This window comes from Mycosarcoma maydis, chromosome 9 (genome assembly GCF_000328475.2).
Source record: "Mycosarcoma maydis chromosome 9, whole genome shotgun sequence".
In the NCBI taxonomy this organism is placed as follows: Eukaryota; Fungi; Basidiomycota; class Ustilaginomycetes; order Ustilaginales; genus Mycosarcoma; species Mycosarcoma maydis.
Genome location: NC_026486.1, coordinates 1 through 18622, shown reverse-complemented (window position 1 = coordinate 18622; position 18622 = coordinate 1). Strand labels below are relative to the sequence as shown.

The following is an 18622-nucleotide window of genomic DNA, read 5'->3' as shown; positions in this document are numbered from 1 at the left end:
AGCCATGATTTCCTTGCCCTATTCAGATTTATGGAATGTCTCTTTTATGGAATGCTTATTTTATTTTTTAACTTAGTTTGTTCAACTCACTTTTTTGAAGTTTAGCCGTTTCTGGCTTGTGTCGATAGATTTATATGAACTTGCTTTCATTGTAGTTTCTGAAGATGATAATGCACACTAGAGTGCCAAGAGGGACTGACTGCTCAGGTTGCACAGAGTCTAAGAAGCATAAGCAGCGTGCACCTGAGGTTCGATCTGGGCGATGATTGCGAGTGTGCCGTTGTCGAGGAAAGGTCCGATCTGGGATTGTACCATGCCGCACGTGCCATCCTTGAAATCGGCCCACCAGAAACTGTTTTGAATGCCGCACCAGAACAGAGACTTGTCGCTGCGCTTGAACATGGGATGCTCGACGAGCAAACGCAATCCACCGAGCGCCCACGTTTTGGGGATTCCTTTGACGGTGCAACCCTCAAAGTAGTTGGAAATATCCGGATCCGTGTTGGGGAACTCGCGATTCATGTCGTCCGCCAACTTGCCATGAAGCTGCTCCTTGACCAGCTCCTCTACGCTTTCGGGCTGGAGGATCGTGCCGCCGCTCTTGGGGTGTGTTCCACCATTCAGCAGTGCCACCAGCACCTGGCAGTATTCGGCCGCATTCGCCCACAGTCCAGCACCGCCGTACTGCACCTCGATCTTGGACTCATCTGCTTGCATCCAGTGATCATTGGCAGAGATAACTCCTTGCGCATTCCGATGATGCGACCCAACCATCTTGTCCGACAATCCGGCTTTCTTTGGAAGGAAGCTCGCATTCTTGATGCCGAGCGGCTTGAAGATGTTTTCTTGGCAGTAGTCGTTGAGTGAGAGACCGGAGACTTTTTCCACCACCTGACCAGCCCAGTCGATGCCCACACCGTACTCCCACTCGGAACCTGGCTCGGTGACGTACGGGCCCATGATACTCTGCTTGGACGCATCAAAGCTGTCAATCACCTTTCTACCTCTAGTCGCCTCGAGATCCTTGAGCTTTTGGTTGAAGAACGAGTAACCCAAACCGCACGTATGGGTGAGGCAGTTCCAGACCGTCGGCACGTTTTTGGGCTTGGAACCGTCGATCATGGTGACGCTCTCGAATTCGGGCACGTGTTTGGTCACGCGGTCTTGTAGGTCGAGTTTACCCTGCTCAACAAGCTGGAGACAGGCAATGGCGGTGATGAGCTTGGTGCAGCTAGCAATCCAGAAGACAGAATCCTTGGTCATCGGCGCAGACTTTCCCGCCTGCTTGACACCCGCAGACGCCCATGCGATCTCTTTGCCCGTCTTGTCGGCAATGTACATCACTGCACCGGGAACGCCAGTTGGCTGCGAAACATCGGCCGTGGCGGCGTCAAGTACCTTTTGCACTGTGTCTTGCATCGACATGATGAGCGTCAAGTTTGGTAGAAAGCGCGGGTGAAGGTTGTAATGAGATCAGAAACTGGCAGGACTTACCTACTTCAGTTCGATATATATCCGACTGATCCAGGCGCGGCTGCTCATGTCAACGAAGAGGTCCCAAACTCCAACCAACCGCCATAGTGTACATTCGGCAGTCACTGCACAGTGCTCGACAGTCGCCTCGACGAGTTGGCATGAATTGCAGAGCCGCAAGGTCTCATGACTGGTCGTCGGGCGGCCAGCTTCAAGTAGAGCGCGAGGCTTCGGCGACGATTTTCCCGCTGCAGCTTGTTGAGCCTAACAGTGCGAGGCCATGCGTCACGGTGCGCGCCAGTCTCCCGCATCTCGCTTAAACAAGGCTACCCCTTCACGATTCGTGATTCGTGATTCGTGATTTCTGCGGCTTTGACGAGACAGAACGTGTAACACCTCGCCAAACTGGACAGGACCTTAACTTTGTACTGGTTAGCTCGGAAAAGGTGGGGAAACTTGTACCGTAATATGCACGCGTCTATGCAGTGCCAGTCGGAGTTGAGACCAAGATGTTCACAGTCTGAGCAACTAGTCAGGAGTTGTTGCACTTTTGTGAATTCCTCAAGCAACAACAGCTTAAATTGACATTTGTGATTGAATGAATGTCACACCTATGCCCAGATACTCCCTACATTATGCAAGAATATGGCTAAGAGAAGGTTGGAGGGAGAAGATAAACACTAGTTTTTGTACAGGCGGTCTTCATGATGAGATTCAAAATGGGAGCTTGGCAAGCACTTCTCGTGCGAGAGAACCATGTAGGCGTAGCAATGAGGCCACTTCTGGTTCATGCTTGCATTGGGCTTCACACATTCGTGATCGGAACAGCATAGAGTTCATGCAAACTTGTTTGCCATGTTGGAAGCCTGATAGGGATGTGGCATCGGAATGTTGTGCTCAACGAGATCTGTTCCTCGATCGCTATGCCGAGAATGAGTCTACTTCAGCTAACTTGTGAGCCACGACGATCTTCAATCGTGAATGAAAGCGTGAGAATTCGTGTTCCGGTCGATTTATGCAAGGTCTGCTGTCTTTACGTAGTTGTTGTGGGTGTTGCACTTTGCGTGGAAACCCTGGAACCAAATGCTGAACAAGGCATCCAGCATTCCCTTTCTCATCTGAGAGTCGAGATGGCAAACCCAGCGTGTCGAGTCACCCTGCTCGCCTCGAGTGTATCTTATTGGCAGCACTGCTAGTGTCATTGGTAGTTTACCACGGTTTCGGACCGCGGTAAAGTGAGAAACGGCCGAAAGAACGGTGAATGTCTAGGTATTGCGAGTGATCGGTCGGACCGCAAAACAGCGAGGAGTTTTTCGAGCTTGCAGCGCACATCCCGAAGCTTCGGGATGAAGTTGGCTTCCTTCATTAGTTGCCTGTTCATTTGGTCACCGACTTACAGTATCTCGTGAGAAAGGTGATGAGCAGCTGTTTCGAGAGGAAGAGTGGGTACATCGACAGCCGAATGTGCCGAATGTGCAGTAGGTCATTCTCCGAGATGGCCGAATGCTCAACTTGGCCCAGGCATCCAACTTAAAACCATCAGGACCATCTTTGCACAGCATTTGGAGGCGTTTCACGATCTTCTGTATACAAGTAGTAAGAAAGATGTGGCCTACACTCATGCTTCTTGCTGTTTTTGTTCATATTGGAGGGATTCTCGCGCCTGACGTGCCTCTGGACCCCAACGACTACGCAATCTTCGAGCACCTCGAAGCGCTACCCGGGGTGGATGCCATCCTAGACCGAGAGCATGATCTCTATTCGAGCCATTTGCCTTTAGCAGGATCTCATCCGTCGACTTTCGTCTCTACTTCGGTCTCAGAGCACAATGGACAGCAGGCACCAGGAGCCTCTGTCTTGCCAGACTCTCACCTGAAGCAAGCGTCTCATGGTCCCCTCTCTAGCTCTGGAAGACTTTCCGATCATACGATTCTTCAAATTCAGCAGCCTTGGAGCAGTAGCTCTCAGGCCGAAGCTGTACCTCGTCAGCCCCCTAGGTATACTCCTGCGAGTGCTTCTGCGTTGGACCCAGCTCTGAGAGAGCAGATACACGACGTTCAGGACCGTAACCCGGACGACTTGACGGCTGTTGTCTATGGCTACAAGCGCAAATTTGGACTGGTCGAGACTGGGGCCTCTTCGCAAGATGCCGAGGGTCTTTCATCACCAGGGTTGGCCGAGCACATTCAGTTGAAGCCTCCCGAAAGCCAAGCAATGCAGCTCGAACCAGATTCCAGCTCGTCACAAGCGACAGGCCACGAAGCCACTGGTCGTCTTTATGAGATAGATCCATCGCAGTTGACTAATATGCCGGTCCTCATTATCTATCAGCAAGACCCGTTGGCAGGCGTGTTGATGCACCAGCTCAAAGACGAAATGGGTATTAGTCCCACTCGCAGAAAGTTTTCACCTCGCCCATTTACGCCCAGCGACAATGGTGCATTCATCTCGAGCATCACCGCAAATCTGCAGTACGCCCGACTTTATCGCGAATATGAAGTTGAGGGCAAGAGACTTCTAGTCGCCTTCCTTCGTCATGGCCGCGTTTTACGTCTTGAGAAGCTGCGGAACAGTGCGATGGTTTGGGAGTTCAAGACAGACGGATCGCGTGCAGTTATGCTGTGTCGAGGTATTTACGCCCTCGATCATAACCACAGGTCTAGCATCTATAAAACCAGGCCGACTGCTGGGTTCATCGTCCGCATTCAACACAGCGTGAGCACAGCTTCCGATGTTCTCGAAGTTACAAGAATCAGACCAGAGAACATCCCCGCTTACGAAGGCGACTCGCCTCGACGAGAAGGTATCCAAGGAGTCGGCCAGCATACGGCAACTGCGTCGCACTTCTTTTACCGACGCGACAAGGACCTCGAACCAGCTTTCCGGGGGTGGCAGCTAGCCTACATACCCCGAGCGAACTGGCTCACCATCAAGCCGGAAATCGAGCTCGCCAAATCGGACGAACAGGCTTTTTCGCGCAGCATGCTGAAATCATTTAAGCAACGCTCCAACATGCGTGTCATTCACCTTGCCGGGCAAGATTTCCTCATGTCTCACCATCCAGCGCTAGAGAACGTACCATCGCTCTCTCAATCTTTTGCCGCGATCTGGAAAGAGGAAAAGGATGGCGAGAGAGAGTCTTTGGTGGCTGTAGGACTTTATCCGATCAGCAGAAGTCAGTATAATGTCGCCTTGTCACGACAGAGTTTGCCTCAGCGCGAATTTAGCCTGTCTCCAGACTTTAGGTCGAATCAGAAACGTACTTAGCCGCCCACATTGTAGATGTATATTCCTAGCGAATTGCCGAAATCATGCATCCTGTTGTCGACTATCACCTCGCGTCAAGGAAGGGACGTCTATGGGGCTACAACGAGTCTCGTTGTGAAGCTGGGCAGCCCGATTGACCTGATGAGTTGATTGTGGAGAAAAGATCGCGAAAGCAATAACGACATTACACTGTGGCGTTGATGCTCTCCTCTTGGAAAGCGGCTCTCACCATGCCGCGAATAAAGGCGTTGGCAGGACAACACAACTAGAGGCGGAAGCTAACAATCATGAATGAGAAGCGCGGTTTCGTGTTTGTGCTTTGGCTCGAGCGACAGAAAGACAAAATAAGGGCAAACGATGACTGAAGAGGTACCCTGGTGTTTACCGGGTGTTGCCTGGTGTGTAGGAGCACTTGTTTAGGCATGCACAAAGTATCGGCTTAGAGATGTCCAGCATCGCCGATACAACCGCTGATCCTGTGTAACATTTCGTTGGACAACTCACAGACTCACGACTCGCGACTCGCGACTGTGGGTTAACATAGTTGAAGAGACAATGGCGGACCATGGGTCGTTCAGCCATGTCAGCGTGCAGACGAAAGAGAATGGAGCCAAAGCAGCGCTTGCTTATACAGCCGTTGCACATCACACGAAGGCTCAGCCTCAACAAATGTCCTAGGCGAGAGGAAGTGTTATGCGCAGGTTATGCGCAGGATGAATGTTCTGCACGACGTTTGAGTTCAGTTTTTTCCTTCGGATTCGTGATTGGTGATCACTCGTTCACCCAACATTCATCCATCGGAAGCACGAACAGTTGAAACAATCGGGAACAGTCTCTACACCGCGTTAGCAGCTGTGCTTGCAACCGCAGTCTGCAGGCTTGATTCAAGCGGGGAAGCGTATGTGTCAGGGTTTTAAGCCGGTTCCTGGCGAATTAAAAGACGAGGGGCTGCTTCCATCGCCTTTGCCGACAGATATCTCGGAGCTCCGAGACTTGATCGTACCTTACTTGAGATGTATTGTCGTCAGTGCTGCTTGTATCTTTGGCAGTCGCCTCGGAAGTTTCTAACTCGTAGAGATCACGTCGATCCCAAATCGCTTTCAGCAAGTGACGGCAGAGAAAGACGCACTGGATCTCGTCAAACTTTTCCCATAGCAGGAGGGATCGTCGGCATCGCTGGCGTCTCTCGGACCTTGATTGTGCAAAGACAGAGTACGCGTCGGAGCCGAGTGTCAGTTGCGATCCAGATGCTAGTGAAATGGGTTTGCCACTGCCGAACTGTTGTCGCCCGCCTAGCCCCTTGCTGCATGGCATGATGCTGACAGATGGATCGAGTGCACCAAAGATTTCAGAAGCACATTGAAAGTAGGCCCAGATCAACGCTCCATCTGGCGCTCGAATCCACCACTTTCCTCGCATCTCCATCGCCTGTGTCAGTTGGAGATCGGCGCATTTTGTGCTATTGCCCGTAAGTGCAGTGCGTGTAGGAAAGGCAGGATCTGGCTGATCAGCTCGTTGCTGCTTGCGTTCGAGGAAGCGAGTAACCTTGTCGATCTCGAACCAAACGGCATCAGTCGATTTGAGGAGCATTCTGCAAAGATAGACGAGCGCAGCCGACTGCAGACATTCGAAAATAAGGTAGCGCAGCTCAGCAGCAATGCTGTCATCCTGGACCAGTGGCAACGGTCTAGCGAGACGGATCTGCGTTTCAATAGTGTCAACCTGCTGCTGTAACTGCAGCGATATCGAGCCCTCCAGAGCGTGCGACAGAGAACTCGATGGCATGACGAGCGGGGGCGAAGCGGGCGGCCGCGATTGGAAAGACACAATCTCCGGATGAAGGCTGAGACGAGTTATACGCTCGACCGCCTCAAGTAGGTCGAGGGGCCATCCGACAACACACTGTGTCGAGCATCCAATCGGATCTTGACTTGGATTGTCGGGCTCCTCCCATCGATAGACGTACTCAAACATGTCGAGCATGTCGCCTTGCTCGCTTGCAGGTCCCATGGTGCGCGACATGGTTTCCCACCATAAAAGGATACGGACAAAGAATCGGAAGGCTGATCCAGGGCCCTGATCTAGGTCATCCAACCATGGGGATGAGCTAGAGTTGAATGATTTGCGTATCACTGCAATGGCCAATGCGGTGTAGGCACGAGAGCAAATGGCAAATCCACGGCTAAATTGCTCGATATGGGCGATGAGAATGGTTCCTGCGAGTACTTCGAGGACACGATACGCGGTGGTGACCTGTGCTAGGGCCCGGTCGATGGCCGCGGGCGATTCCAACGAGCCAATCATACCGTCCCACTCGGTCTTGCATCGAGAAAAGTGGGCATGAGCCAAACCCTTTTTTCGATGATCGTGCGTTAAGCTGAGATGGGTTAGTCCCAGACAGCCCACAAGATCAAGAATTACCGGCGATTCGGAAGCGAGCTGCGCGAAAAATATCCGCCACACATTTGTGTCTGCAGACAGGAGATGGAAGCAGCGTGCGGTAGTGTTGAAGAAGAAAGAGACGGATTCGAGCTGCACCTTGGTTACGCAAAGCGCACGAATGCGCTTCTGTAGATCCGGCTCCGAGATGCGATCAAGTGCTGGCAGCTTAGAGCGAGTCGAGGACGATGATGATGATTTGTTAGAGCTGGTATCGGCTAGCTGAGAATCGGCCGGGGACGCCGTTAAGATCGAGAGCCAATCCTCGTTCATCCACCCGGGCGAATCGGGTTGAAGCGGTGTGGGAGCGATTCCCGCAGCCGCGCTTGCCAACGTCGAGAGACCCTGCTCTGTTGCTGAGCGTGCCGAGTGCATATGCGAAGGATGTTCGGGCCTCTGCGCTTGATCCTCGAGCAGTCGAGGCATTTGCTTGTGGCTAGCAGTTCTGTCGAGGTATGCAAAACTCGCTGCGCTGGTGCTCGCATTGCTATTGCTAGACTGTGGGATATCATTACCAATGGATGAGCACAATAGATCGATCCAGTCATCCAGATGTTGTGGCGAGGTCATAGGGTATGGACCGACTACTTCCGAGGAGGCTGTCAGGTGCTGTCCACGGAGAGATTGCGAAGGCTGTTGGCTGGTGAGGCTGACATCTTGATCAGAAGGAGGCCGGGTTTCGGCTGGCGCACTTGACTGAGATTGATGCGGTTTTGAGGGTCGGTGTGGACTGTAGCCTTGACACAGACGTCCATCTTCAATACAGCGACGACAGCGCGGACGTGCCTCGTCGCACTTAACCTTGCGTGTCCGACACGTGCTGCATCCGGATCGACTTCGTGTGAATCTACGCTTGGGCACAGCAAGTGAAGCTTTTGATGATTCGACTGGTTTGGAAGAAAGTTCTGTTTGCCTTGCTGCTAAAGGAAGCGTTTTGCTGGTACTAGAAGGCGAAGCAGCTACTGACCACCGGCTGGACACGTAGTTGCGTGTCTGCAGCTTTTGACTTGCGGAAGCATGACTTTCGAGTTCGCTTGCGGATGGTAATGCCTTTCCTGGCGCGGCCAATCGGGGACGCTTGTGAGATCGAAGGCTAGAATCTCGGGAGGAAACAGAGGCTGATGGTAGATGACTTTCGTCCTCAGACGCATCTGGAGTCGCCATTTGATATGGTCAGCATATAGCTAGCGATGCGCGTGCATGCTTGCAAACAAGGCTGGTGGCAAGTAAGCATTCACGATTCGTGATTCGTGATTCGTGATGCGTGATTCGTGATTCTTGATTGGCAAAGTACAAATTTGCCGCAAATACACCAGTTTGGTCGTGTTTGCGTTGGTTTCCAACATGACAAACGGCCTCGGTTTTATTATACACAGAGGCGCCAAAATCCTCGACCTATTCGATAAGCGATTCGTGATTGGACCCTGAGCACTTCTCATGCTTCCAACGTGACTTATCTCTCTTACACGCATCTTACCTTGGCACCACCAATCACCCATGCTCTACCCCAGATTTCTGTAGAACGAGGAACAATTCAAGATAGCAAGCCCTGCCCGATCGAGTGTCTAGACAGGTACGCTTGTTGTTGTTGTTGTTGTTGTTGTTTCAGGCCTCCGGAAGCGCAAACCGCCTCAAACCACCACGATGGAGCAGCGGAAAGCGACGAAAGCATTTGCCGCACTTGAATGTGTGCTTGTAGTGCAAATTTGGGCTCACTATGCCGTGCAGCGTATAGCGTAAAGACGTCGCCATCGATTTTTGGCTCTAGCCTCTGCGCTGCTTGTATGTATCTTCCTATCGGCTCCTGCCATCGCTCGTGCGCCGGTGGGGATTTGGAGATCATTATGTTTTCATTGTGCTGTATAGTGGCACTCGAGACCAGATACTGCCAGAAAGGTTTGAATGCGTTTAGATTGGTGATTCTCTTTTGCGCAAATTGAAAGAGGCATCGGTGATGGGAGTAAAACCGCATCTACGATTGTGAGATTCGGAGCAAACTTAACAACGGTAGCAAGACTCGTGACTTGACGCTTTGTGCTTCACGCACGACACTCACGACTCGTGACTCACAGACTTACTCGAAGCTTGATAACCGCTGTACCAAAAGGACGTCTAGACAACCAATCACGAATCACGAATCACGAATCACGAATCGGACTTGGTGTAATCTTCAACTCACTTACGTTGACGCGTCACGCTTCCACGAGTTCGTGCTTGTGATCTCAGCGTGTCCGGCTGAGAGATTCGGGGGCTCGATTGCAAGCTTTCACTGGAATGTATATATATATGTATAACTCACAGCCAAGTCTAAAAGTGTGCTTCGTGTTCGTACTTTATTTGCGATTGATTTTCATCATTCATCATTCACGATTGGCTGGCGCGAACGCGTGCCATAGTCGTGAGTCAGTAAGGAAGGTCCGGATTTGCTTTCTTCGACATAACTACAACCAACTCAGCTTCAGCGACTTGTCATCCAGTCCAGCCACTCTTGTCGTCCTCCCGCTCCTCCTCCTATCCTCGTCTAGACGCTCGCCCCTCTTACGCTCTCTTCCAATCATATCTGAAATCCTGTTACCACTCATCTCTCTGATAGTTCAGCTTGCGACCATGGGTCTTGACAACTTCGCTTACGATGCCGACCACCGCGTTATAGTCTGCCGGATTTGTCAGTCATGCATCCTTCCGAAAGAACAAAGCTGGAGCACGCATCTGCGCAGTAAGCCGCATCACATGAAAGGCGACGAACTACAACGCACCATCGACCACTTTTCTAGCTATGACCTCCGCACCTTTGATGAGCTGCGAGATAGGACAGCTCGTTCATGGAGAAAGGTGACGTCATGCCCGCCTATACAGGGTCTTCAGACGCACGATGGCTACACCTGTGTCTGCGTGAAGGACAAGTGCAACTTTAGCACTCTAAGAGAACTTACGATTCGAAGTCACGTGGCCACGCATGGCATGAAGGCCAGCCGGCATACGAGCGCTGCACCTTTATGGAGGGAGTGTAAGCTTCAGACCTACTTCGCCAGCAGGTCCTTGATCGACTATTTCGAGGTGCAACCTGTAACGCTATCTCGGTCAATCAACGGTCTAGCTACGCAGTCAACGTCCACGCTTCCTGCAGACGAGGATCAGCTATTCCAAGCCCTCAAGGCTGACGTCGAACAGGCCTCTCACGACCTAAACAAGAAGGCTGAAGTTGTGCAAGGCAATATGAACTCGTCATCAAACGGAGATCAGCTGCCTTGGCTTGTTCAAACCGGCTTCCCCACGCACTTACACGGGCTGCGAGATGTCGAGATCACGTCGTCGTATGCTTTGCCTCCTAGGCTTGAGAACGACCACGACGACAACGGCAACGGCAACCGTAACGGTAACGACGACGATGATGATGACGACGACGAGAACGAGAACGAGGACGATGATGATGTGTATGTGGATATCGATGACGGTAGCATTGAAGGTGACAGTCACCATATTGCAGTCGAAGAAGAAGCCGGCGGCTCAGCTGACGGGGACGACACGGATCTTAGACGCATCTTAGCCGCAGCCGAAAAAATACTCTGGGACGCCCACAAGTTATGCAGCGACAGATCGCCCGACCGTAAAATGACCCCGCACCATGCCAAGAGACTCGGCAATTTCCGTGGCGATGTGCGTGGATGGCGAGCAGGCAATGAGTTCCGGACGTTCAAAAAAGCGGCAACGCTCCAGACCTATTTCCGTATCTGGAAGCAATTATTGGCGTACTACTACCGCGTGGTCTACCGTGAAGATGGTCATTTCACAAGGGACAGTGGAGATCAAGTGCTACCGCGCGACGTTATCGAAACCACCTCCCAACAGCGGCAAGCCATGGGCGACATCATCAGTGCATTGCGGAGGCAGGATCAGGTGATGGACAGCGTATCAAGCGGTCGTGCCAAAAAGAGGCCAGGCAAACGTGGGAACAGCGGGGAGGCTGATGGTCAACGTGACGACGAGCTAAAGCAAGCCATTCGCAACTTCTACGTCTCTCTCATCTGCCAGACGATTGGAGTCAAGCCGTTCCGGTCTCCTGTCTTGAGCTTCTGTGCTATGCGCAGCCGCTCAAAACCACTGGTACGTCGAACGGATGATGCAGAGAACCGGAATCTGCGAAGCACATGGCGTGAGCCAGCTAATTACAACAGCGATCTGTCAGCGCTCATCTGGACTGCGCAGTTGGTGCTGTTTGATTTTGTGTGCTTCGCCAAGCAAGATGACGAAGACGGAATCTCGAATCTGCTGGATGAGATGTGTGAACGCTACTTTCAGCAGACCACACAGACGCCTTTCGGATACATGCTTTTATGGAGGATGTTCATCTTTAAGACGGTGGCCGGCATTTCGATCAAGCACCATGCTCGCTGGTCCATTGACGGCGAAACGGTGGACTACAAGGGGATCAAGCTGCGTATAAACCAGGTGTCAGAGCTAGTTCTGTCAGAATACCAGCAGGCCAAGGCCATTCTGTATGAAGACCTGCTGTTCGGCATGCTGGACGAGACTGCTCCCTTTAACGCGGCGAAACTGCATGATGATCTCGATGGAGACCACTACGGATTTTCGTGGTTAACTGACAAGAGGAACGACCGGAAGCTGGCCGGAACGCAGGACGCCTTGCTGCGAGAGATTGAAAAGAGAGCTGGTCTACGGCAGGCATTTGTGCGACGTTCCGAGACCGATGCGAGCATTCGGCTCTGCCCGAAAGCGATGGCTGTCTACGAGGCGGAAGTTCAGGAGTTCCTGAAAAGGATGTTGATCGCTATTCACATTGGTGCAGGCTTCCCCTTACAACAATCAGAACTACTCTCCGTGACGTGGATGAATTCGGAGGCTCGGCGATCGGTGTTTGTGTGGGAAAAGAAGGTGCTTATCCATGTGCGAACCAACACGAAACTCGACCTGTCTGGAGTGGAGAAGGACCACATCCGATTTCTACCGTCAGCTATTGGGGCTCTGCTTCTGACCTATCTCGCCTTTGTGCAGCCGTTACGTCAGGTGTTTCTGCGCCAGAGCCAGCCTGGTGCTTTACTTTCGCCGCACCTATGGTCTAAACTTGACGGTAAGGTCTGGGATTCAGGCAGTCTAAATGCAGGCCTGAAGAGGGCATGTATCCGGGCCCGTATACCTAAGGTGCAGACGATATGGTGGCGCCAAGTGGCGAATTCTATCGTAAAAGAGAAATTCAGCGCGAGCCAGCAAGCTAACTTCGATAATAACGATAGAGAGCGGCTGGAAGACGAGCAGGGCGGAGGAAACCACGCGACTCATGGTGCAAGGCCCACCAACTACTTCCTAAAATCCTACCACACTTCGTCCAGTAGCGCGCCGTGGACTGTGTCAAGCTTACTTCACCGTGGTTATCAGGCGTCACTATGCTGGCACTCTCTCTTTAGCCTCGATGCAGTGCTGCAAGGCAAGCGGCCACTTGTGATCTCAATTGACGACGAGGAGTAAAGGCTCCTAAGGCTTGCCAAACAAGTTCCGAATAGAACGAGCCAAAACGTGTGTCTTTGACCAGCACGCAGGCCAATCGCAGTTGTAAGCAGTGGTACAGTAACTTCACAGAAATTCACATTCACGGTTGTCGTGAAGTTTGCACGACGATACATGTTGTATGTGCATACTGTGTACATGAGATGACCTGGCGACCTTAACCGCATCTCAACAGCGGTCAGAGGCCTGGCCTTTCGACAATCAACCATGTACATGCAATGTCATCTGGACGGCTGTATTGATGCCATTCATGTCTTCGCTTTCTCCATTTTGGCGGACTTAGGGTGGGCCCGAACCTGTATGTCGAGGCACGGCCATCGTTGAATCTAGCGGTACCGGCATAGTACACCCGGTCCTCGAGCTGCGACGTGATGCGCCTGACTTCAACGTCTGCTATGGAAAGCGCGATGCCGACTTCAACGCTCAGGGTGAGTATCTCGTCCCAGGCTCTGCAGCACGTGAGTTCTTGATTGAGGCTCAAGATCGCCAGTCAGGGCACAAGCTTCACGTTGTTCTCAGACTGGTTCGGCGAACTCGGTCGGTGTCTCAGCCAACGTAGCAGCAACACAGATATGCATGCGTGTTTCCCGGTTCCTTACAGCCTGGATCGACGCAACGAGCTCAGTCAAGTCAAGCGTGAAGATCGGATCGAATTCCTCCAAGTTTTTGTCCAACGACGGATTTACGGCATTTTCCTAAGCCCAGGCAAACCAAATCGCTCTTTTGCGAGCTAATGTTACGTAGATGTCTGCAGGCACCCAGCGTGAGTTGAAAATTCAAACCCAGTCGTCAGTCACGAGTCGCTCCACGTTCCGTGATTCATGCACCGCCGTTTAGCGGATCAACGAATCCAGAACCACTCGTGACCACATGTCGATCCTCTTAATTTGCAGTCACGAGTCACAAGTGGTGCAACACAAACTGAGATGCACGGCAGCCCGTGGCGGAGTTGCGGAGCTTCCCGCGTCAAAGTCGAGACACAGTCGGAAGAAATGTGGAGCTTGACCAAGTCTGTGCTGTTGTCATTTTCCCACTAGCTTTTATCCCTGAACTGCAAAGCAACAGTGCTGGCACCCTGCGCGCTCCGAGGCAAGGCCAACAGAAAAGCAGGGTGAGGTGAGAAGGCGGAGAAACATGAATCAAGTGGACGGCTAAGGCAGCCCCAAGAGATGTAACAAGTAGAGGCATGCCGGGAGGCTTCACGGGGGTGGATTCTTCGAGTGGCAGGAAATTCTGAGAAAAAGAATCGCTCACCACTGCACCATTCACGATTCACCATTTTTGCATGGCTCGCTCAGTGGGCTCGCTAATCGTGAATATGGAGGCGCGATCTACCGAAGCGCGATCAATTACCAAAAGTGCATCACGACACGTGCCTTGTGCCAGTCTGGAGTAACTTTGTCGAGGGTAAATTCGAACACGAACATGAACACGGAATGCAGGTACCACTGTGACTCTTGACTCGCAAATTATGCAAGCTGCAAAGGACACATGCAGAACGCTCGAGTACGCCACCATGCGCGCGTCGCGGGATCGAAGCGCGTCAAGGATAAACTCGCACATATTATGGCCGTGCCAGCCTCGAAACAATGCTGCTATAGGAGCGAGAAAGGCAAGGCCTTGGTCCAGAAACGCAACGCCATAGCGCACGCTGAGAGGTTCAAGTGGGTGTGTGTTGATCGAGTCGAACCTGCTTGTTGTCTTGCCTGAAACCATAAAAGGGGTAAGCAATGGAGCCATCCATAGCCCCAGCAAGCCAAACCACCCTGCATTACGTCTCCTTGCCTCGTTACCATACTATCTCACGACTTACAATGAAGTTCACCATCCTTAGCATCATGGCTCTTGCCGCTGCTGTCAGCGTCTCAGCACTTCCAAGCGACAGTGCCGCTGTGCGAGCTCGCGAGGTTGATCCGATGGCCCAGTTTGCGAGCCTGCATATGCTTGAAAGGCGTGGCTTGTCAAACGGCAAGAAGTGCAAGGAAGACTCGCAGTGCGACTCGGACTTCTGCAAGAACCCTGGCTGGTTCAGATCAAACGTATGCGAGGCCAAGCTCACCAACGGCCACGAGTGCGACCACGACAACCACTGCGTCTCAGGCTACTGCAAAAGGACCAGCCGCTTTCGCGCCAAAAAGTGCGAAACCAACACCATCCCGAATGGCTCGCTCAGGAAAGGCGCCACGTGCGATCGAAACGCCGAGTGCAAAAGCCAGATCTGCGAGGACATCCTCGGATTCAAGAAGTGCGTCACCAAGGAGACTGGAGAATCGTGTTCGACAAACGACAACTGCGACTCTGGCTTTTGCTTCATCAAGCCCAAAGGCGCCAATCATCGATGCCTTGCTGTAAACCTTGCACATGGCAAGCACTGTGTCGACAATGTCCAGTGCGCTTCCAAAAAATGCAACAATATCTGCGAATGAGCTCGACACTTCCAAATTCAGAATCAGCTTACGATCTCTCACCGCCTGACCGCAACCTTTTTAGCCACCAGCGACACGGTGTTGCTGTTTGTATCCTGTTTGCCCCTGCTTTGTTCACCACTCACGCTAGATACTGTCAGGCTCTATTACTTGAATCTTCATTCATCCCTATCAAGTCAAACTCCACTTGGCTGTAGCGTGTGTTGTGACACTATCGGCAAAGCCATCGCCTGTGTTTGGCTGGTCAAGATGCCCAGCCATCTGAGGTCGCGTCGAGACATACAGTAAGCGAGCCCAGCTTCCGGCGGCTCCTCCTGTGTGGGGTTCGGCCTCGAGGCGGCTGGTTTTGCCAGCTCGCTTAGCTAAGCGCGTTGAAAACGCTTAGAGCGCTCACTCGTGACTTGTTCCGAACAAATTCCGAGGTCTTGGCGACACATGTCAAGCCGGGCCGAGCAGAGTCAATCGTGAATTAACTTATATTTCAAAAATCGTGATCGAGTCAAGAATATGCGCAAACGCCCAGTCACGAGTCACAACTGGACAGATGCAAACCGCCGGACAGCGGACACATGCGCTGCTCAGTGCTCCACTCGTGACTTTCATCGTCAACGCCGATACGACCGAAAAACATCAGAGAACAGCTCGGCGTTGTCAACCTCGCGGGCCGCCACGGGTTTTTCAGAATTCGAGTCTGATCCCCTAGCCATCTTTTGTTTACATCTGGTATCAAAGCAAGCTAACGCTGCCCCTGAGTTGACCTGCCCTTCCACAGCTGTCACTTCCGCGGAGGCCTAGCATTTTGATCAACAAACTGGCAACCCAGAAAAAATTGAGATAATCACGTATACAAATCGAGGTTTAAAAACTCGCTGCGATTAGGTAAAAACCAAACGAATGACCGCGTCTACAAATGCCTGCTTATCGAGCCTGAAACTGCTCGTCGATAGACTTGCTCAGCACCGCAGCGAATCGCACAGTACGGAAGATGGCGGGTACGACCACATTAACACAAACTTGGCCGTCCGTGCCTCTACTGCTCACGGCGTCTACTTGCTCGCCTACACATTCCATGACCTTGTCGAGCAACTCATGTCCTCGGACGCCACGTCGACCAAGGTGCGCTTCGGCGTGTCTGTACAGCACACACCCGTTGCGGCACTTGACAGCCTACTGCGCTTCTACCTTTTGCAAAACTAATAATATGTAGGCCTGCCTTTTCGCAGAAGGAATTGAATGATAGTGGAGGTTGAGACGCGTTTTTTGGGTGTGTAAAATAGAAATGCCACTTGATAGACAGAGTGACTTGGGCGGAAATGCATTGTAACAGTGGCTGAAAATATTGCACGTCCACGTCGACGCTGGTGCGAGACTGGTGAATGACGAGTGGTCTGTCTGCGCTGTATGCAGGGTGTTATCTTTTTGCGAAGCACGGCCAGGGTGTCTGTCGCGAGCTGATCGCTTCGACTCAGCGTAGTGTTTTTCTGTGCTTCTCGCCACCACTACCATTTTTCCACCAGCGTCAGCGTCTGTTCGTTGCTTACTCTCGTGCTCTTGTGGCATCTCGGATCGTACATTTCTATCTACACCTGCATTCCACAAGCAACAGCAATGGCGCTCGACGACTTTATCTACAATGCGGAGCACGGTGTGGTCGTGTGCCGGCGCTGTGCAACGTGCCTCGTTCCTCGCGAGCAAAGTTGGATGAAGCATCTGCGCGCGAAGCCACACGAGCTCAAAGGAAGCTATCTTCAGCTCACTGTCGAGCATCTCGCCACCTACTCGCTGCGCTCTTCCGATCAGTTGCGAGCGCAGGCCAAGGACACCAGCCGCCAACCGCACCCATGCCAACCTATTGCCGGCCTCGCCCTATACGACGGCTTCATCTGCCACTGTGCTCCCGGCGAATGCACTTACAAGACTCGTCGCATCAAATTGATGCGCGATCACCTCGCAGTTCATGGCAAGAAGGGCAAGCAGCACTCTGACACCACTCCGCTCTGGCGGGCCTGCCAGCTTCAGACTTATTTTACCGCCAAGGGCATGATTGATTACTTCGAAGTCGATGCAAGTGCTCTACCAACCGCACCACTGGACCCGCCCTCCTTGACTTGCACTTGCACATCCGCATCCACCTCCACCCCAACGACGACTCGCACCTCCTCACCAACGATGACTTGCACATCCGCATCCACCTTGACGCTGAGCAGCTGGACGCCAGGGCGGTTACAATGAAGGGCGATTTAATATAAATACTAATACAAAACAATATAGTACTGCTAGTCATGGAAATAAGAATCAACTAGATCCTAATAAAGCACCTCATCGTTATACTAAATATGTTATCAAAGATCCTTTTCATAATCGTGATCGTATTGCTGCTATTGCCAAAAAAGCAGTTGGTGTATATATTTTTACAACGGTGCTTGTTATATTGGTAGTTCAATTTCTCTATATGCTCGAGTTGTTTCTTACTTTATGCCTAGTATCCTTAAGAAAGGAGATCGACGTGTACTTCGATATTTTCATAAGTATGGATTTACAAATATTACACTTACTCTACTTATTATGGATGTAAATAGCACTAGTGATATGGCAGTACAACTAGAACAGTATTGTATGGATACTCTACTGCCAGATCTTAATGTCGATCCAGTAGCTAGTAGTTCAGGTTATCATGAGCCAATGTCACAATACTGGCGTGATTATCTTCGTAAACTACGGGGAACTAAAGTATTTATCTATGATACTCAAACTGCACAACTTGTATTTGTAAGCGATAGTGTTCAGTATATTGCTGATCATGTTGGTATTCATCGATCTACAATTCTACGATATACTACTACGGCGGAACTATACCTTAATCGTTTCCTAATTAGTTATGATCCCATTACAGAAATGGAGAATACAGGAAGTATGGATCTAGATCTCTTTCTAGATCTTCTAACTAATGTACGTAATGAACATAATAATGCTACAATACAACCTGCTAGTAAAGCTATTCTAGCAGAAAATATTCTATACCCAGAACTAACTAAGAAATATGATAGTCTAAACTCTCTCGCTAAAGATATTAAAGGAGATCGAGCTACTATTCGAAAATATGTTAGTAATGAGTCAAATCTTCTGTATCGAAAGCAATGGAAACTAAGTTATATTAAATAATTTTATCCCCCTTCAACGCATAGCCTACTAATTTGTGTCCCGGCACTTACCTCGAAAGTGGAACGCGGTGGGCACTTGCCCTGTCACGGATTTTGGGAATTTGCAGCGGACTTAGTGGAGGCGCTGGGAGGAAAGTGAAAACTTTGACAAAGCGGTCTGCTGCCTTGTTGATTTTGGAGGCGCGTTCTGAACAAAGTAAAGAATAAATAAAATAAATAATAAAGGCAGGCCAGGCCAGGCCACGCTTCGCCGAGATCCGCTACGACGACTGTGAGTTGCGTTGGCTGAGATGCGCATTCTCATTTCTCGTCTCATCTCTCGTCGCACTCCTG

The 18622-nt window shown here is 51.3% G+C and overlaps 10 protein-coding genes across 10 annotated transcripts; 7 read left to right on the top strand and 3 right to left on the bottom strand.

The window, feature by feature from the left end:
- Positions 1 to 219: 219 nt before the first annotated feature.
- On the bottom strand, positions 220 to 1425 carry UMAG_03398 (uncharacterized protein; the record flags this gene model as incomplete). The annotated part of the gene is made up of 1 exon (XM_011391572.1): positions 220 to 1425. One exon carries the CDS (start codon positions 1423 to 1425, stop codon positions 220 to 222), a length of 1206 nt encoding a protein of 401 aa, XP_011389874.1.
- Positions 1426 to 3078: 1653 nt separating this feature from the next.
- On the top strand, positions 3079 to 4740 carry UMAG_03397 (uncharacterized protein; the record flags this gene model as incomplete). The annotated part of the gene is made up of 1 exon (XM_011391571.1): positions 3079 to 4740. One exon carries the CDS (start codon positions 3079 to 3081, stop codon positions 4738 to 4740), a length of 1662 nt encoding a protein of 553 aa, XP_011389873.1.
- A 933-nt stretch (positions 4741 to 5673) lies between these two features.
- On the bottom strand, positions 5674 to 8343 carry UMAG_03396 (uncharacterized protein; the record flags this gene model as incomplete). The annotated part of the gene is made up of 1 exon (XM_011391570.1): positions 5674 to 8343. One exon carries the CDS (start codon positions 8341 to 8343, stop codon positions 5674 to 5676), a length of 2670 nt encoding a protein of 889 aa, XP_011389872.1.
- Positions 8344 to 8713: 370 nt separating this feature from the next.
- On the bottom strand, positions 8714 to 9022 carry UMAG_03395 (uncharacterized protein; the record flags this gene model as incomplete). Its single annotated transcript, XM_011391569.1, has 1 exon — positions 8714 to 9022. The coding sequence occupies one exon, from the start codon at positions 9020 to 9022 to the stop codon at positions 8714 to 8716; it is 309 nt and encodes a 102-aa protein (XP_011389871.1).
- A 764-nt stretch (positions 9023 to 9786) lies between these two features.
- UMAG_03394 (uncharacterized protein) lies at positions 9787 to 12663 on the top strand (the record flags this gene model as incomplete). The annotated part of the gene is made up of 1 exon (XM_011391568.1): positions 9787 to 12663. One exon carries the CDS (start codon positions 9787 to 9789, stop codon positions 12661 to 12663), a length of 2877 nt encoding a protein of 958 aa, XP_011389870.1.
- A 246-nt stretch (positions 12664 to 12909) lies between these two features.
- Positions 12910 to 13401, top strand: UMAG_03393 (uncharacterized protein; the record flags this gene model as incomplete). Its single annotated transcript, XM_011391567.1, has 3 exons — positions 12910 to 13000; positions 13047 to 13160; positions 13193 to 13401. The coding sequence occupies 3 exons, from the start codon at positions 12910 to 12912 to the stop codon at positions 13399 to 13401; spliced, it is 414 nt and encodes a 137-aa protein (XP_011389869.1).
- A 1115-nt stretch (positions 13402 to 14516) lies between these two features.
- On the top strand, positions 14517 to 15128 carry UMAG_03392 (uncharacterized protein; the record flags this gene model as incomplete). Its single annotated transcript, XM_011391566.1, has 1 exon — positions 14517 to 15128. One exon carries the CDS (start codon positions 14517 to 14519, stop codon positions 15126 to 15128), a length of 612 nt encoding a protein of 203 aa, XP_011389868.1.
- Positions 15129 to 15635: 507 nt separating this feature from the next.
- UMAG_11066 (uncharacterized protein) lies at positions 15636 to 16325 on the top strand (the record flags this gene model as incomplete). Its single annotated transcript, XM_011391772.1, has 2 exons — positions 15636 to 15851; positions 16008 to 16325. 2 exons carry the CDS (start codon positions 15636 to 15638, stop codon positions 16323 to 16325), a joined length of 534 nt encoding a protein of 177 aa, XP_011390074.1.
- A 411-nt stretch (positions 16326 to 16736) lies between these two features.
- UMAG_11065 (uncharacterized protein) lies at positions 16737 to 17360 on the top strand (the record flags this gene model as incomplete). Its single annotated transcript, XM_011391771.1, has 1 exon — positions 16737 to 17360. The coding sequence occupies one exon, from the start codon at positions 16737 to 16739 to the stop codon at positions 17358 to 17360; it is 624 nt and encodes a 207-aa protein (XP_011390073.1).
- Positions 17361 to 17603: 243 nt separating this feature from the next.
- On the top strand, positions 17604 to 18290 carry UMAG_11064 (uncharacterized protein; the record flags this gene model as incomplete). The annotated part of the gene is made up of 1 exon (XM_011391770.1): positions 17604 to 18290. One exon carries the CDS (start codon positions 17604 to 17606, stop codon positions 18288 to 18290), a length of 687 nt encoding a protein of 228 aa, XP_011390072.1.
- Positions 18291 to 18622: the final 332 nt, after the last annotated feature.